Source organism: Dromiciops gliroides, chromosome 4 (genome assembly GCF_019393635.1).
Source record: "Dromiciops gliroides isolate mDroGli1 chromosome 4, mDroGli1.pri, whole genome shotgun sequence".
In the NCBI taxonomy this organism is placed as follows: domain Eukaryota; kingdom Metazoa; phylum Chordata; class Mammalia; order Microbiotheria; family Microbiotheriidae; genus Dromiciops; species Dromiciops gliroides.
Window position 1 is genome coordinate 179,494,126 of NC_057864.1, and position 14,859 is coordinate 179,508,984.

Sequence of the window (14,859 nt, forward strand, 5' to 3'; positions counted from 1 at the left end):
AATGCTGGAAAGGGTACAGAGGAGGAAGAATACCTGATAACCAGTGGGCTAGATGTGAGAGATGAGAACGCGGCAAAGGAAGAGCAGTTTCTAACACGGAACGCTGGGTTAGTGGTGTACAATGGACAAAAGGATGAACACTTTCAGAGGGATTGATAATAAGCTCACTCTGGGAGATCCTGCCAGTGGAAGCCCCAACTGAAGATGGAACCCAGGGAGACAGCTGGAAACACAGGTGTGGAGATCATAGGAGGCACAGCTAAAGCCATGAGAGGAGGGGAGACAAGACTAACAAAGGGGGAGTCTAAGAAGGAGAAGCAGATCAAGAACATACCACCATGGAACCCATATCAGGAGGAAAGCCCCAGGAGAAGAGAGCAACCAGCAGGAAAAGGTACAGGGCCAAAGCTCAAGAATACTTGCCTCTTGCTGACAGGAGAGACCATCAACTTTGTTTGTCCTGAAGGAGACTTTTTCACTGTCTTCAAGATTTTCTCTAGTAGGGAAAGGGTCCACAATGATGCTGCACCAGACCCTGGGCCCAAACTGCTCCCCCTTGTGAGAAAGGCGCCAGTGTGAGGTATAGGTTCCCTCCAAGGCTGGAGCTATGAACTCAACTGACACAATTCCCACATGTCCGGCCTTTAAATAGGGCACCAAAACATCTTTCCTCTCAGTAGAAGCCAAAGTTAGGTTTCCCCACATGAATTTTAGCTGAAAAAGGAAAATAGTGGAATAAAGAAAAATAATCAATTAAGTCCTCTGACACTCCAAACTCACATTCTATGTTAATGTCTGTAAAGGAAATACCTTCGTTTCTGCACTCCATTTGACATTTCCTGTATTTTTCATCCTCCAGTGTTTGATAAATTTGGTTCCTGGTTGAAGGTGGGTCCCATCTGGCACATTCTCATCCACAAATGCTGCACTCAGAGTTGGCACAACTGGGGCACAAGGTTGCATGGGGAGCCTGAACACAGATAAGAATATCTATCCATTAATTCTCTAACTAATATGGTGGCTTGTGAATACCCAGCACAGAGAACAAAGAGGCTATCCTTGGCTCTGGGGATTTAGTGAGAGCCCCTCTCAGCTCTTTTATTTCACTCAAAAACAGACAAACAATCAAGCCAAAAGGTACATTTGACATTTGAGACAGAAAGCTAATGTTAGGATGAATAAAAGTTAACAGTAAATAAAACCACTACAGAGCTAGGCACTTATAATTTCTCTGCTGCACTCTTCTGACATACAGCAATTGCGACCAGTCAACCAGAACAACAGCCCCATAATGACTTTGAGCTTTCCTGGGAAAGGCTTTATACTTTCATCAATCATCATAACAATATAAAATAAACAACACACCAACATCAAGCTCTATTCAGAAGACTGATCATTTTTGAAGGGTTTGGGTTCTAGAAGCTTCAAAGTAAGCTCTTTCCCTCACTCCCCAAGTAAAGCTTCAAATTTGACCTCTCTATGGCCCCAAAATCTATCATTTTGGAGAGCTAGAGAGAAAGCCTCAGACGACCTTTAAGTGCCTCTTCTTACATTAGTGTGCTTGAGTGAAGGAGGCTCTCTGGCCTACCAAGGGGCGATTTGGGGCTCTGCAGCCCATGGATAGAGTTCCACAGATGAATCTTCCTATGAAGCTTAAGTTGCTTCTTAAGTTCCTTAACTTCTGCCTTTCTCTGTTTCTTCTCAGCTCGCAACCTTTGCTTTTCTGCCTTAAGAAAGTTCTTGTCCATCTGCTTCTGGAGCCTATAAAATAAGAGATTAACAAAAGCCTTAACAATGATTCTTCGCATATTGAGAAACAACCCTTGTCTCTACCAGGGAGAGGCAACATACACACAGCTATCAAAGTCAAGTTGACATACTGAGTGTCCAGCACCACACCCATGGCCTTACCTAACTTGCTCCAAAGCAGCTGGTAGACGAGGAGGGGAGAGCTTTGTGTGAGTATATGTTTCAGAGGAACCCATAATTGGTCTCCGTAGCTTCAAGAGAATATGGTTAGGGTCATGGGCATACGACCCTGCTTCACACAATTCACATATATTATAAGATGGACATAGGCTGTAGAAAAAATAATATGCCACATATTTAACAAAAGAAAAGGTGCCACAGTAGGAAGAGCCAGAAGATAGCAACGACTTGATTTCTGTGTTAAATGAGTCACCAACTTGTGAGTCCTTTCACAAGCCATCTAACATCTCTTACTTCCATTTTTCCAGGACTAACAATGTCTACTCATGTCTATTTCATAGGTTGTGGAAAGGATGAATGACAAATTGGAAACTGACAAATGACCATTTGGAAATTGCCCAAGACCATGTTATTATTATTGTTCCTTTTTAATACTGGGAGTTGAAACTGTGATTAGCCCTAGTGATACCAAGAGTAAGAGCATATCTAGCCAAAATAATCTATGTAATGTGGCAAAAGTCAGAAAGAGTTCTCAGCTAGCAGTCATGATCCTATATTAGCTAAGTAGCCAGTCCCTAAGATCATGGAGAACTGACTGGTGGTTCTGCTAACTCTCCATTATCTATGTAGCATAGCTAATATTTTCTGAGTCAGGATTTCAGCATCCAAAGCTCAGAGCTGAGGTATTATGCCCAACTTCCTCTTCTTTTACATATATGCAGGACGCCAAGGTCAGTATTTTAATTAATTGCAAGTCCCATAAACATGGCAACTGTGACAAATGTAAACTTTTTTATCTCACTTACCATCTAGAGAAGTGCCCTAAATAAATAGAGTGTGTGTTTGAAAACTGTTTGCTGTATTTTGGCCCTGAGGTAAATAACGGAGAGGCAATTCTCTCCTCCTGCTGCTCACCTACACTGGTAACGTATGCCGATGATTCTTCTTTGGCAGTTGCTGCACGTCATAAGCCAGTCACACTGGTTTCCTGGCAACGATAGTGCTTCTTCTGAAACAGGCATAGATAATGCTGAGGAGCAGGATTCCAAAGATGGACTCTGGAGGATCAGCTTCTCCCTTAATTTCTCATCAAGCTTCTCAACCGTTTCTTTAACCACTTGCTCTCTAAACTGAAACCAGAAGAAAACAAAATAATCTTAATACATAAAATGGGAAAGGAAAGAATGACACCAAATTAATCCAAAACCTTTCTGGCTAAATGAACCAAAAACACAGCAGAGAGAAATTCCTTTGTGCTCCGAGATTCTTCTTTTTATCAGCTAAATTATCACTTTTCCCGCCTCCCCTTTCTCTCTTCCCTTTTTCCTAAGTAACTCTTGTATGAAAACTGTTGCAGCAAACATACTCACCGTCTCCAAGTACCTTGTAAACCAGTCTGGTGGCTTATCTTGAGGTTTGTCAGCTTCACAGGGAGTGAGTGAAAGCTGTAGTAAGAAAACATATCCCAAAATCTTAGCTTTTTGGTTGTTTTTTCTTTTACATCATCTAAGTCAAGATGATTGATCTAAGGCAGCTCCCCCAAACCCAATAAAGATTCAAGGAGGGGGCAGCTAGGTGGCGCAGTGCATAAAGCACTGGCCCTGGATTCAGGAGTACCTGAGTTCAAATCTGGCTTCAGACACTTGACACTTACTAGCTGTGTGACTCTGGGCAAGTCACTTAACCCCCACTGCCCCGCAAAAAAAAAAAAAAAAGATTCAAGGAAAGTCATGTGAATACATCAAACCTTGAACAAATCACAGACAGTGAAGCAGAAATAAAGGAAAAAGTCCCAGGAAGTCAGATCCATTTCCATCACACCTGTGCTGTGACTTCCTCTTGTGTTTTCATCTCTGATCCCAGGACTCTCACCAACGAAGAGTAATGTGCAAGTGGCTTCTTCCCCGCCCGGACAGCTGACCGTTTTTCAGTCCCAGATGGATCCTGCGGATGCTTGTAACCAGGCTGTGGGGCTTCATCTACAGTGTGATGCCTTTCATAGACATTCATCTGCAGTTGGTTCCCCTGTTTAACTGCAATCTGAGAAGACACATTTTGAGAGTGAAAATATGTTAAGTGGCACTGTTTTCCCAAATAGCAACAAAAAGATTCAAATAGAAAAGTGTAATGATTCACACTGAAAAAAAAAAAACAGGGTCTGTTGTTTTAAAGGAAATTAAACACCACATACAAAATTACTCCTAACTGCTTCTTTGCCAAAGATGTCAATTAGTAAAATCTTGCTATTAAAACTGAATACAAAAGCAGGAGTTTTGCAAAGTTTTAGAAAATCCAATATAGTTATTTACTGGTACCATGTTTTCATTGACAGGAATTGCACTTTCACATTTAAAAATCACCAGAAGACCACCCTAAATCTAACCTGTATTAAAAAGAATCCATCATGAGGTTTCAGAAAAACATGGGAAGAACTATATGAATTGATGCAAAGTGAAGTGACAAGACCTGGGAGATCATTGTGCAGAGTTAACAGCAAGGTTATAATGATGATCAACTGTAAAAGACTTGGTTACTCTGATCGATATAATGATCCAAGACAATTGCAAAGGACTCAAATGATTGAAGTATATATAATCATCTCACTTCTTGCTTTTTCTGGAAATATGACTAATATGTTTTGCATGATTTCACATGTATAACTGATATATTGCTTGCCCTCTCAGTGGGTATGGGAAGGGATGGGAGTAGGGAAGTTTGGAACTCAAAATTTAAAAAGAAAAGAATGTTAAAAGTAAATAATAAATTAAAATGTTAAAAGAAAAAAAATCAGTGAAAAATGGAATCTAGGTAACCTGAAGTTTCATCCTGGCAACTAAGATATTTTCCCTCAAGGAACGCTAGAAAGGAAAATGTACTTTAAGTGGTTACCTCTCTGATCTCATTTTCTCAGAAAAGGTTCTAAGCCAATACACTAAAAAAGGTTGGAAAAGGAACTTCCATTTTAATATCAAAAACATATCAGAGCTTTACATGATGATAATTATACTATTAGTATCTATTAACTGAAAAAATAATCACCATATAGCTCTTACATGTTAAAAATCATAATACAAATGTATATTATTTTAATTCAGTAGAAAATGTATGTGCTTAAATATACGATTTATATTTTATTAAGTATAATCCTTGTAATATTTATTATACTGTCATTTGATGGGATGGTTTCTTTGCAACAATTCTACATTCCTCTAGGTGTCAGCAGCCTACTGGTTGAGAACCACTGCTTCAGACTAAAAACATTCATTACAAACATTTATTTAACTCCCACTATAGGCAATCAATAGTCTTGCTAAAAGTTAGAGGTAACAGAAATATATGAGATGATTCTTACTCTTAGGGAGCTTACAATGTATTAGTAATGGTAATAGATGTTTAGGGCTTCTTGTTGTTTAGAAATGCAGTCACGTCCGATTCTTTGTGACCCCACGGACTACCCTCTATCCTCCAAGTCTGTCCAAGTTCATGTTTATTGTTTCCATTACACTATCTATCCACCTCATCTTCTGCCATCCCCTTTTCCCTTTGCCTTCAGTATTTCCCAACATCAGGGTCTTTTCCATGAGTCTCATTTTCTCATTATGTGGCCAAAGTGTTTAAGCTTCAGTTTCAGCTTCAATATTTGACCTTATATTAAGTAGCTTTAATTGCTTTTAAGTATTGACAGAACTGACCTCCTTGCTGTCCAAGGAACTCTCAGAAATCATGTTGAGAGCACATCCCACTTAATGTCATTAATGACATTAATGGTTCCAGAAAAAATCCAAAATGAAATAATTGAAAGCAATCCAATAAAAATTATATTAGATTATGCCCAAAGGGCTATAAAACTGTGTATATCCTTTGATCCAGCAATACCACTACTTGGTCTGTGTTGCAAAGAGATTTAAAAAAAAAAAAAAGGGAAAAGGGTTATTTGTACAAAAGTATTTAGAGCAGTGGCAAAAAAAAAATGGAAATTGAGGGGATGCCCGTCAATTTGGGAATGGCTGAACAAGTTGTGGTATATGATTGTGCTATAAGAAATATTGAGCAAGATGACTTCAGAAGAACCTGGAAAAACTTATATAAACTGATGCAAAGTGAAGTGAGTAGAACCAGAAGAATAGTATACACAGTAATAGCAATATTGTACAATGAAGAATTGTGAATAACTTAGCTATTCTCTTTTTTGCAGTCTTAATAGTATTTAATTTTTTTCCAAGTACACGTTAAGATAGTTTTCAACATTTGTTTTTATAACATTTTTAGTTCCCAAGAGAGAAAGCAATCTGATCTGTTATATATGTACAATCACATTAAATATATTTCCACATTAGCCGTGTTGTAAAAGAAGAATCAGAAAAGAGAAAAACCTCAAAAAAGAAAAAACAAAAAAGGAGAAATAGTGTGGTTCAATCTGCATTTAGATTCCACAGTTCTTTTTTTTGGATATGGAGAGCATTTTCCATCATACATAAGTCCTTTGGAATTGTCTTGGATATTGTATATTGCGGAAAAGAGCTAAGTCTATCACAGAGGTACAATATTACTGATACTATGTATGATGCTCTCCTGGTTCTGCTCATTTCACTCAGCATCAGTCCACTTAAGTCTTTCCATGTTTTTCTGAAATCTGCCATTCTGAAATCATCATTTTTTATAGCACAATAGTATTCCATCACAATCATATAGCACAACTTGTTCAGCCATTCCCCAATTGATGGGCATCCCCTCGATTTCCAATTCTTTGCCACCACAAAGAGAGCTGCTATAAATATTTTTGTACATGTGGGTCCTTTCCCCTTTTTTATGATCTCTTTGGGATACAGACCTAGTAGTAGTATTACTGAGCCAAAGGGTATGCAAAGCTCCCAAAGCCCTTTGAGCATAATAACTTAGCTATTCTCAATAATACTAAGATCCATGATAATTCAAAAGGATTCATGATGAAAAATGCTATTTCCCTCCAAAGAAAAAACTGATAGAGTCTGAATGCAAATTGAAGCATGCTATTTTTCACTTTATTTTTGCTTTGTCTGGGGTTTTTTTCACAACATGATTAACATGGAATTATATTTTGCATGATTGTACATGTATAAACCATATAAAATTGCTTACTGTCTCAGAGAGGGAGTTGGGGGGAGGAGAAAATTTAGAACTCCAAATTTTAAAAAAAGAATGTTAAAAATTTTTACTTGTAATTGGTAATAAAAATAAAATGTTATTTAGAAAAAAATCTATGTTAAAGATCAATGGTTCCCTTTCTATGGGTTCTAGACCTCAGGGTGGCATCCCTTGGAGTTACCGTAAAAGGTTCATATCATGAAATGATTCAGAATAATCAATAAACATGCCTTCAATAGATTGAATGACTTGTTAATACATGCACTAATTGTAAAAAATATATATATAATATCATACTGCTATGATTAATTAAATATAAATAAATTTAAATGCTTTACTGAACCTACAAGCTTTTTGTTAGCATTTTCTCATTCAAAGGATGCTAATAATACTGGAAATATTGGAGCCAGAATATCCAGATTGCCTCACTAAAGTCCAAAACTTTTATATTACATCATGGTTATATAAGATTTTATATTGTATAAAACTATATCTGATAACCATATGACCAAAAAAAGTCACTTTTCAGTTAAATGCTTGAAAGTCTATTGGGGGGGGGGAAAGCCTGAAGCAATATTAATAGATTAAAGGGTTACCTTTACAGCACAGAGGTTTAAATAAAGGATCTTAATGAATGAAAAAGCAGTAATCAAAAACTTACACTATGCCAGGCACACTTCTAAATGAAGAGCATACAAATGCAAAAAGAAAAGTCAGTCCCTGCCCTCAAAGATTACATTCTAATATGGGAAGGCAACACAAATAGAGGAGTGGTGGCCAGAGGTATGGATCTGGGAAGTTATAAGGATGGTAGCTAGACCAATAAGGAAACTGATGGACACACCAATCAACTGATATGTATGTATTAGAGGCCTACAATGTGTGTCAGGCATTATGCAAGGCAGAGGCTGTACAATTAAAATGAATGAAACCTCCTCAATTTGCAAGTAGTTTATATTCTAATGGGGGAAATGATTATTATATAAAGAGAATAAATAGAAAAGTATTTAAATACAAGGTAGTTTGAGAGGAAGAACACTAGCAGTTGGGAGAAGGGATCTAAAAATGCTTCATGTAGAAGGTAGTGCTTGAGCTACATCTTAAAGAACTGAGGGATTCTGCAAGTCAGAGGGGAGAAGGGAAAGCATTCCAAACATGAAGGACGGAACACATGAGGAACAGAGAGAAATCCAGTTTGACTGGATCACAGAAGGTAACGGGGAGTGACAAACAAAGAGACTGGAAAGAGAGGTCGGGGCCAGATCATGAAGCACTCTAAAAGCTAAACTATCAGAAATGTTGATTGGATAACTGCTCTCACAGTTCGTCCTAAGCATTTGTAAAAGAATGCAATGTGGGAATTCTCAAGTCTAGAAGGTCATTATCTTTAACACACTGAAATGTTCATTAAGAATCCCAGTAGGGGCAGCTAGGTGGTGCAGTGGATAAAGCACCGGCCCTGGATTCAGGAGTACCTGAGTTCAAATCCAGCCTCAGACACTTGACACTTACTAGCTGTGTGACCTTGGGCAAGTCACTTAACCCCCACTGCCTTGCAAAAAAAAAAAAAAAAAGAATCCCTGTAGCTAGAACATCCAAATTGGGCCAGGAGAACTAATTTTGTTGGCAATGAACAAAGGAGATAGAACCATAAAAGCTTTTAGATCTCGTTTTCAGATCAAGAGAAAGTGGGAAGAAGGCCAGGACAAGTTGATCAAGATTAAAAGGTTTGAGGGAATTGCCCAGCATAACAGTAAAAGTGATGGGAAGGAAAGGATTAATTTATTTTATAATTTATACTTCCAAAAAGGACTTAAGGGTAGCACGCAAACTGAATACACATATAAAATCAGACAATATGACATAATTAGGATGGAGTTTAAAAAAACAGATACGCAAAGCACCTAGTATGAGGAAGTTCATCACTGAATTTACAGTAGCTCTGAACTTTCTGGCAGCTAAGGCAAAGAAGGAAACAAGCTGGGTTACATAGTTCTCATTGTTGGATAAAAGAAAGCACATCTATTCATACAGAACTCATAAGTACTGAATAGTACTTGTGAAACTAAGGAAAAGTTTAACCAAGGATTCCTAAGGGCAGAATTAAGGGGTAACTGGCTGAGCTGGTGAGGTATATAGCTACCTAAGTAGTATTTCTATCCAGAAGCTAGAAAAGATGGGTCTGAGACTCAAACAGGAAAGAATTTTGCTCCTTCCAAGACCAAGTACCACACGGTTACCTCTAAGCTCTAAATCTCATGAAAAAAACAAAAAACAAAAAACTAAAACTTGGATTGGAAAATGTAAAGAGAGAACTATGCAAAAGACAGATAACCCCCAAGGTTTAGGGTCTAGAAAAGGGACCCTACGGATCAGAAAGGAAGAACAGGAAACGGGAAAAACTTCCCAATTCTCTAAATTTGTGCTGGGCAACATGAGACTATACTTGTTATTCAGTTCAACTGTGTCCAGTTTCAAGCTACATTTTCTCTACTTAAACTATGTATAATCTGAAGAAAACAAAGTGAAAATAGGTCTTACAAGACGAAGGAAGTAAAGTTTCTGGAAGAAAAATTTCCCCTCTTTTAACTCTTTCTTGAGTGGTAGTACCAAACATTAACCCAAGATCATCAATACAATAGTGTACCTGGCTGGGGGAGCCTCTATGTTGTATGTGGCCCTATTCACTGGAGTGTCTATAACAAATTTCACTGTATACCTAGACATGTGCTCTTCTCAGTAAATTGGGAAATTCAGATCCAATTTTCTAATCAATATATACATGTTTAAAAATTCCTTTGAAAATGAGAGCGATACTGATTACCTTAAGGGCTTCTTCATATTCTCCTAAAAGAACATAAAAATATATATATGTATGAGTATTTAAATAACAACTCAAAAGAAGATTTTAGAAAGCACAAGAAGTCCTTGAAATAAGAACATTTAACTTCTAAACAACCTATACACAAGGATATAGTAGCAGCTGGCCTTCTGCTGAGACCCCTTCCTAGCCCTACTACCTTAGTGATTCTGTAAAGCAGTTAGCATAAACCCTTAAACACCAAGGCTCCTTTACCCTTTCCTAAGGCTCAGAGGAGTTCAGGGATCAGGGGCTTAGGGCTATCATTTTAGCTACATTAAGTTAAGTAGGCTTTCGTGGGGTGGTCTGGAAACCTAATCATAACTTACAACATTGCTTTTAGTTCTAAGTTCAAATTTGGTGCTTTTGTTGTAGAAAAGCTGGGGACTGCCTATATATCAAGTCAAGGTAATATGAGATCATTAGAGCAATAATGCAACGTATTGCAAATTAGTAGGCTAAATTCCTAAGATCCTACAGCATACACACTAGAACCTAACCATGATACTAACCTCTGAATTCATGCTCAGGGCCTACTTTGTAAATTCAAGTGCCAGTAACTAAATGTCCTTGGATTAGATCCAAGATGGATTTACTTTCTACCTGTCTCAACTGAAATTAAGGTAAACAAAGTCCTGAGCACCTTCACTTTATTGGTAAGGCTATCAATTATTAATGAAAAATATATCTTTAGCTCCTTAGCAAGTCAAGATACTTCAATGAAGGCTGATGTATTATTTTTACAAACAAAAGGAGGAGCATCCAAAATAAGAGAAAGCAGCATCATAGATGAGGAACACATTATGACTAGTTACAAAACCCAAAACATCATAGATGTGGGGGATAATATGACTGGATGAAAACTGGGAAGGTGGGACCAACAACCTCTCCCTTCCATCTCATCTTTCTTTAAGAAATTGATTGGGGTAGTCCACCTCAAAAATAACTAAAAGTATATAGATAACCGAGTTCTTCTAATTGGTCAAGGACAGCTAGTTTAGAGATAATAGGTTTCTTTTAACTAAAATCATTTATAGGGAAACTGAACATTCAAACTTAACTCTGAGAGGAAGGCTGAACTTCTGAATGTACAAATTTCTGAATTTAACTCAGAAACGAAAAGTGTGACCTTAGCAGTTATATAAAATGACAATGGTTGGTACAGAATAGAATCAATTACGAAAATGGAATCAATTTGATTTTCTCAGACTATATATACCACTATTGTAGTGAATAATGCTGTAGCAAGGCACTAGTGCAAATGAAAACATGTGAACCAATAATCTTCCCCAATGCTTTTAAATGAGGGAGAACCAGGTCTCCCAAGTATGAACTGATGAACATAATGATTTCCCCAGATAGTAAAAGACAAGACTCACCTTGGCTATTGATGGAGACCTATAAAAGTGAAGAACAATGAAACAGAAGCATATCATTACCACATAATACAAAGGCAAAATTTTAAAGAGACTCCAATTTTTTTCAATGATATTAGTATTTCCCCTGGGCAGCTAACTGGCATAGTGGATGGACTATCTGGCCTGAAGTCAGCAAGACTCAACTTCCTGAGTTCAAATCTAGTCTCAGACACTTAGTAGCTGTGTGACCCAGAACAAATCACTTAACCCTGTTTGCCTCAGTTTCCTCATCTGTAAAATGAGCTGGAGGGGCAGCTAGGTAGCACAGTAGATAGAGCACTAGCCCTGGATTCAGGAGGACCTGAGTTCAAATCTGGCCTCAGACACTTGATACTTACTAGTTGTGTGACCCTGGGCAAGTCACTTAACTCCAATTGCCCCATTAAAAAAAAAGCTGGAGAAGGAAACAGCAAACCACTCTAGTATCTTTGCCAAGAAAATCCCAAATTGGGGTCACAGAAAGCAGGACATTATTGAAATGACTGAGCAACAATATTTTCCCATATTCTAACCTTTCTTTCATTTATGTATAAATTCACATACAACATCAGAAGCAGCTAAGTGGTACAAGAAATAGAGCCCTGAGGGGGCAGCTAGGTTTAATTTTAGAGCTTTTTGTGGTGCAGTGGATAGAGTACTGGCCCTGGATTCAGGAGGACCTGAGTTCAAATCTGACCTCAGACACTTAATGCTTACTAGCTGTGTGACCCTAGGTAAGTCACAACCCCAACTGCCTCACAAAAACAAAATAAAACAAAAGAAATAGAGCCCTGAGTCTGGAGTAAGGAAGATCTGATCTGAGTTAAAAGCCAGCCTTAGGCACTTACTGTATGACCCTGGGCAAGTCACTTAACCCCTGTGTCAAGAAAATTTCTAAGTCGAAGGGTCAGACAAAGAAAAACCAGTCTCCAAGCCATAGAAAATAGGTTTATTGAGAGAGGATACCTGTCTCACGATAAAGCCAGTCTCAGGTCTAGGACCCAAAGACCCTGAGCCACAGGTCCCAAGAGTTTTTATTTGCAATTAGGGTTCAAAGGTATTTATACATATTATTTTTAGACAAACTCCTCCCACTTTACAATCCACCAAAACATACAGTAGGCAAGTTTTTTTATACAATGAGTCATCCAACTTGCTAACCCCTTGGATTTGGGTTTGTCCATTATTTGGCATTAGCAAATGCCACTATTTGGATATCTAATGACAGATGGAGGACTCAATCTATTTCTATCAGATGACTTCTCTTCTAAGCTTTGATTGGTCTGTTCTAGGTCAGGAGTTACGATTTTTTTGTTATCTGACCTTTAAGCTGATTGGTGGATGCCCAACCACAATTGGAATTGAGTTGACGAAGAGCCGATGGACTCTGAGTTATCCAAAACCAGATTACAATAGGACATGTATATTAGTTCTACCAATATCTTACTTCCTTATGATAACCTTAAGCCACTAAGGAATACCTAAATATGTTAAATCAGAGTTTGTAGTCTTTATACTGATAATTACCATAGTCAAATCACTTAAATCTAAAGGGTAGGGAAGAATCTCACTCATACCTGTTTACTTCAGTTTCCTCAACAATAAGATGGGAATAATAACAGCATTTACCTTGTGGGCTTGTTGTGAGGAACAAATAAAATAATGTAAAGAATTTAGCACAGGGCTTTGTACATAGGAGGCACTCTTTATATACACTTATTCCAATACCACTTCCTTCCCCCATCTACACTGTGCTATATATTTAGGCTTAAGATAATTTAGCAGACTATAAAACAGTAGCTATATTCATTTTTCTTCTTTTATTTTACTTCCTTCTCTCTCAACCCTACGTCATTTTCCCCAAGTCCCTTCTCATGAATGACTGTGGTCAATCAGCACTTTACCCAACCAACACACTTGACCAACTATTTTTCTGAAGCTGTTGAGCCCTGTTGTACCCCTGGGAAATAAGATAAAATCGCTGTCCTAGAAAATCAGCACTGAGTATGATAATATACTTTACCTCTTCACTATCCTCATCCAGGTATTTTATCTGAATGGTGTTCAGATCAAATGAAACTTTTACCTGCAAGTGAGAAAACACAGATTATGCAATTAGAGAATCAAAATAACTTTCAACTTTACCCATTACAGGAAAAACAAGAAACATCACATTTCAAAAAAACAAGATCCAATTTATAGGCAATCATCTCTCCAGGTAACTGGTTTTTTTTTGTTGTTTTTTTTTTGTGAGGCAATGGGGTTAAGTGACTTGCCCAGGGTCACACAGCTAGTAAGTGTTAAGTGTCTGAGGCTGGCTTTGAACGCAGGTCCGTCTGAATCCAGGGCCAGTGCTCTATCCACTGCGCCACCTAGCTGCCCCTCCAGGTAACTGTTTTAACACACTTAACTGACTGAAGGAAAGGGACTGGATTACACGATCTATGAAAGTCTTTTATAGTTTTATGATTCCTTTAAGCTGACTCCATATGATACTATGCTTGAAAACAGAATCTTAATTAAGCTAAGATTCCTGTTAGATAAAGTCTGCTACACAGGAAGTAAAACATTTACTACTGAAACCCAGACAAACATGGTAAGTACAAAGGTCAAACCAAGAATGGGAAAAGCATTACCAAACAGAAAAGAGCAGGTAGCCTACCATGTAAATACCTAAAGCAGGGATATTCCTGTTTAACTTTGGAACAAGACACCTATGAGTTAGCAATAAATAATCGATTGGTTCTTAAAAAATGCAACCTACCCCTTTTGCAGTTCACAATGAACAATGACATATCTGTTCTCAAGCCCAGGAACATTCTATCAGAACTTAAGCAAGATGAACTCCATACCAATTCTTTCTACATACTATTCATTTTTAAAAACTTTTTATAAGTTCTTCAAATCCCTCCCATATTAAAAAAAAATCACTCACTAAGCCTTTTCTCTCCCAAAATAATTACTATTCTGCAAAGCATCTCTTTTAAAAAAGAATCTATTTTCTACTTCCCAACTAAAACATTTAATATAAGAAAAGGAAGCAGTGACCTACTTACAAAGAAAATTTTTCATAAGGGCTAGAATTGGTAAATATAACAACTTTAAAAACCTATGAAGTTGGGGGCAGCTAGGTGGCGCAGTGGATAAAGCACCGGCCCTGGATTCAGGAGGACCTGAGCTCAAATCTAACCCCAGACACTCGACACTTACTAGCTGTGTGACCTTGAGTAAGTCACTTAACCCTTATTGCCCCACACAAAAAATATTTAACAAAAAAAAATAAAAATAAACAACCTATGAGGTTATACTATTAAAAAAGAGTTGTCTTTGGAAAAATTTTCATTTAGGTAAAGGGGAAACAAAATAAAAACACTCACCATTGCTTCTACATCAGCCCAGGTTGTATTTTCTGAGTCTGAAACCAGGAAGCTTTGTGTTTCATTTTTAAAAGTCACATTTAGATTAACCTGCGGCTCCATGCTTTGGGGCTAAAGGGGGGAAAAAAATCAGAAAAGGCTTTACAAAAGAAATGAATGCTAACTTGTGAAG

The 14,859-nt window shown here is 37.7% G+C and overlaps 1 protein-coding gene across 6 annotated transcripts in view; it reads right to left on the reverse strand.

Annotated features, from left to right (window-relative positions):
• Nucleotides 1-14,859, reverse strand: part of NBR1 (NBR1 autophagy cargo receptor) — a 34,729-nt gene that overhangs the window by 14,721 nt on the left and 5,149 nt on the right. For all 6 annotated transcript variants that reach the window (XM_044001059.1, XM_044001064.1, XM_044001063.1 and 3 more), the window contains exons 2-12: nucleotides 14,688-14,798; nucleotides 13,334-13,396; nucleotides 11,293-11,311; nucleotides 9,878-9,900; nucleotides 3,751-3,969; nucleotides 3,300-3,374; nucleotides 2,845-3,059; nucleotides 1,912-2,079; nucleotides 1,552-1,761; nucleotides 811-970; nucleotides 424-714 (exon numbers count right to left, since the gene is read on the reverse strand). In XM_044001059.1, coding sequence (XP_043856994.1) covers nucleotides 424-714; nucleotides 811-970; nucleotides 1,552-1,761; nucleotides 1,912-2,079; nucleotides 2,845-3,059; nucleotides 3,300-3,374; nucleotides 3,751-3,969; nucleotides 9,878-9,900; nucleotides 11,293-11,311; nucleotides 13,334-13,396; nucleotides 14,688-14,789 — 1,545 coding nt within the window. In that variant the 5' untranslated portion in view covers nucleotides 14,790-14,798. The remainder of the gene's footprint in view (nucleotides 1-423; nucleotides 715-810; nucleotides 971-1,551; nucleotides 1,762-1,911; nucleotides 2,080-2,844; nucleotides 3,060-3,299; nucleotides 3,375-3,750; nucleotides 3,970-9,877; nucleotides 9,901-11,292; nucleotides 11,312-13,333; nucleotides 13,397-14,687; nucleotides 14,799-14,859) is intronic.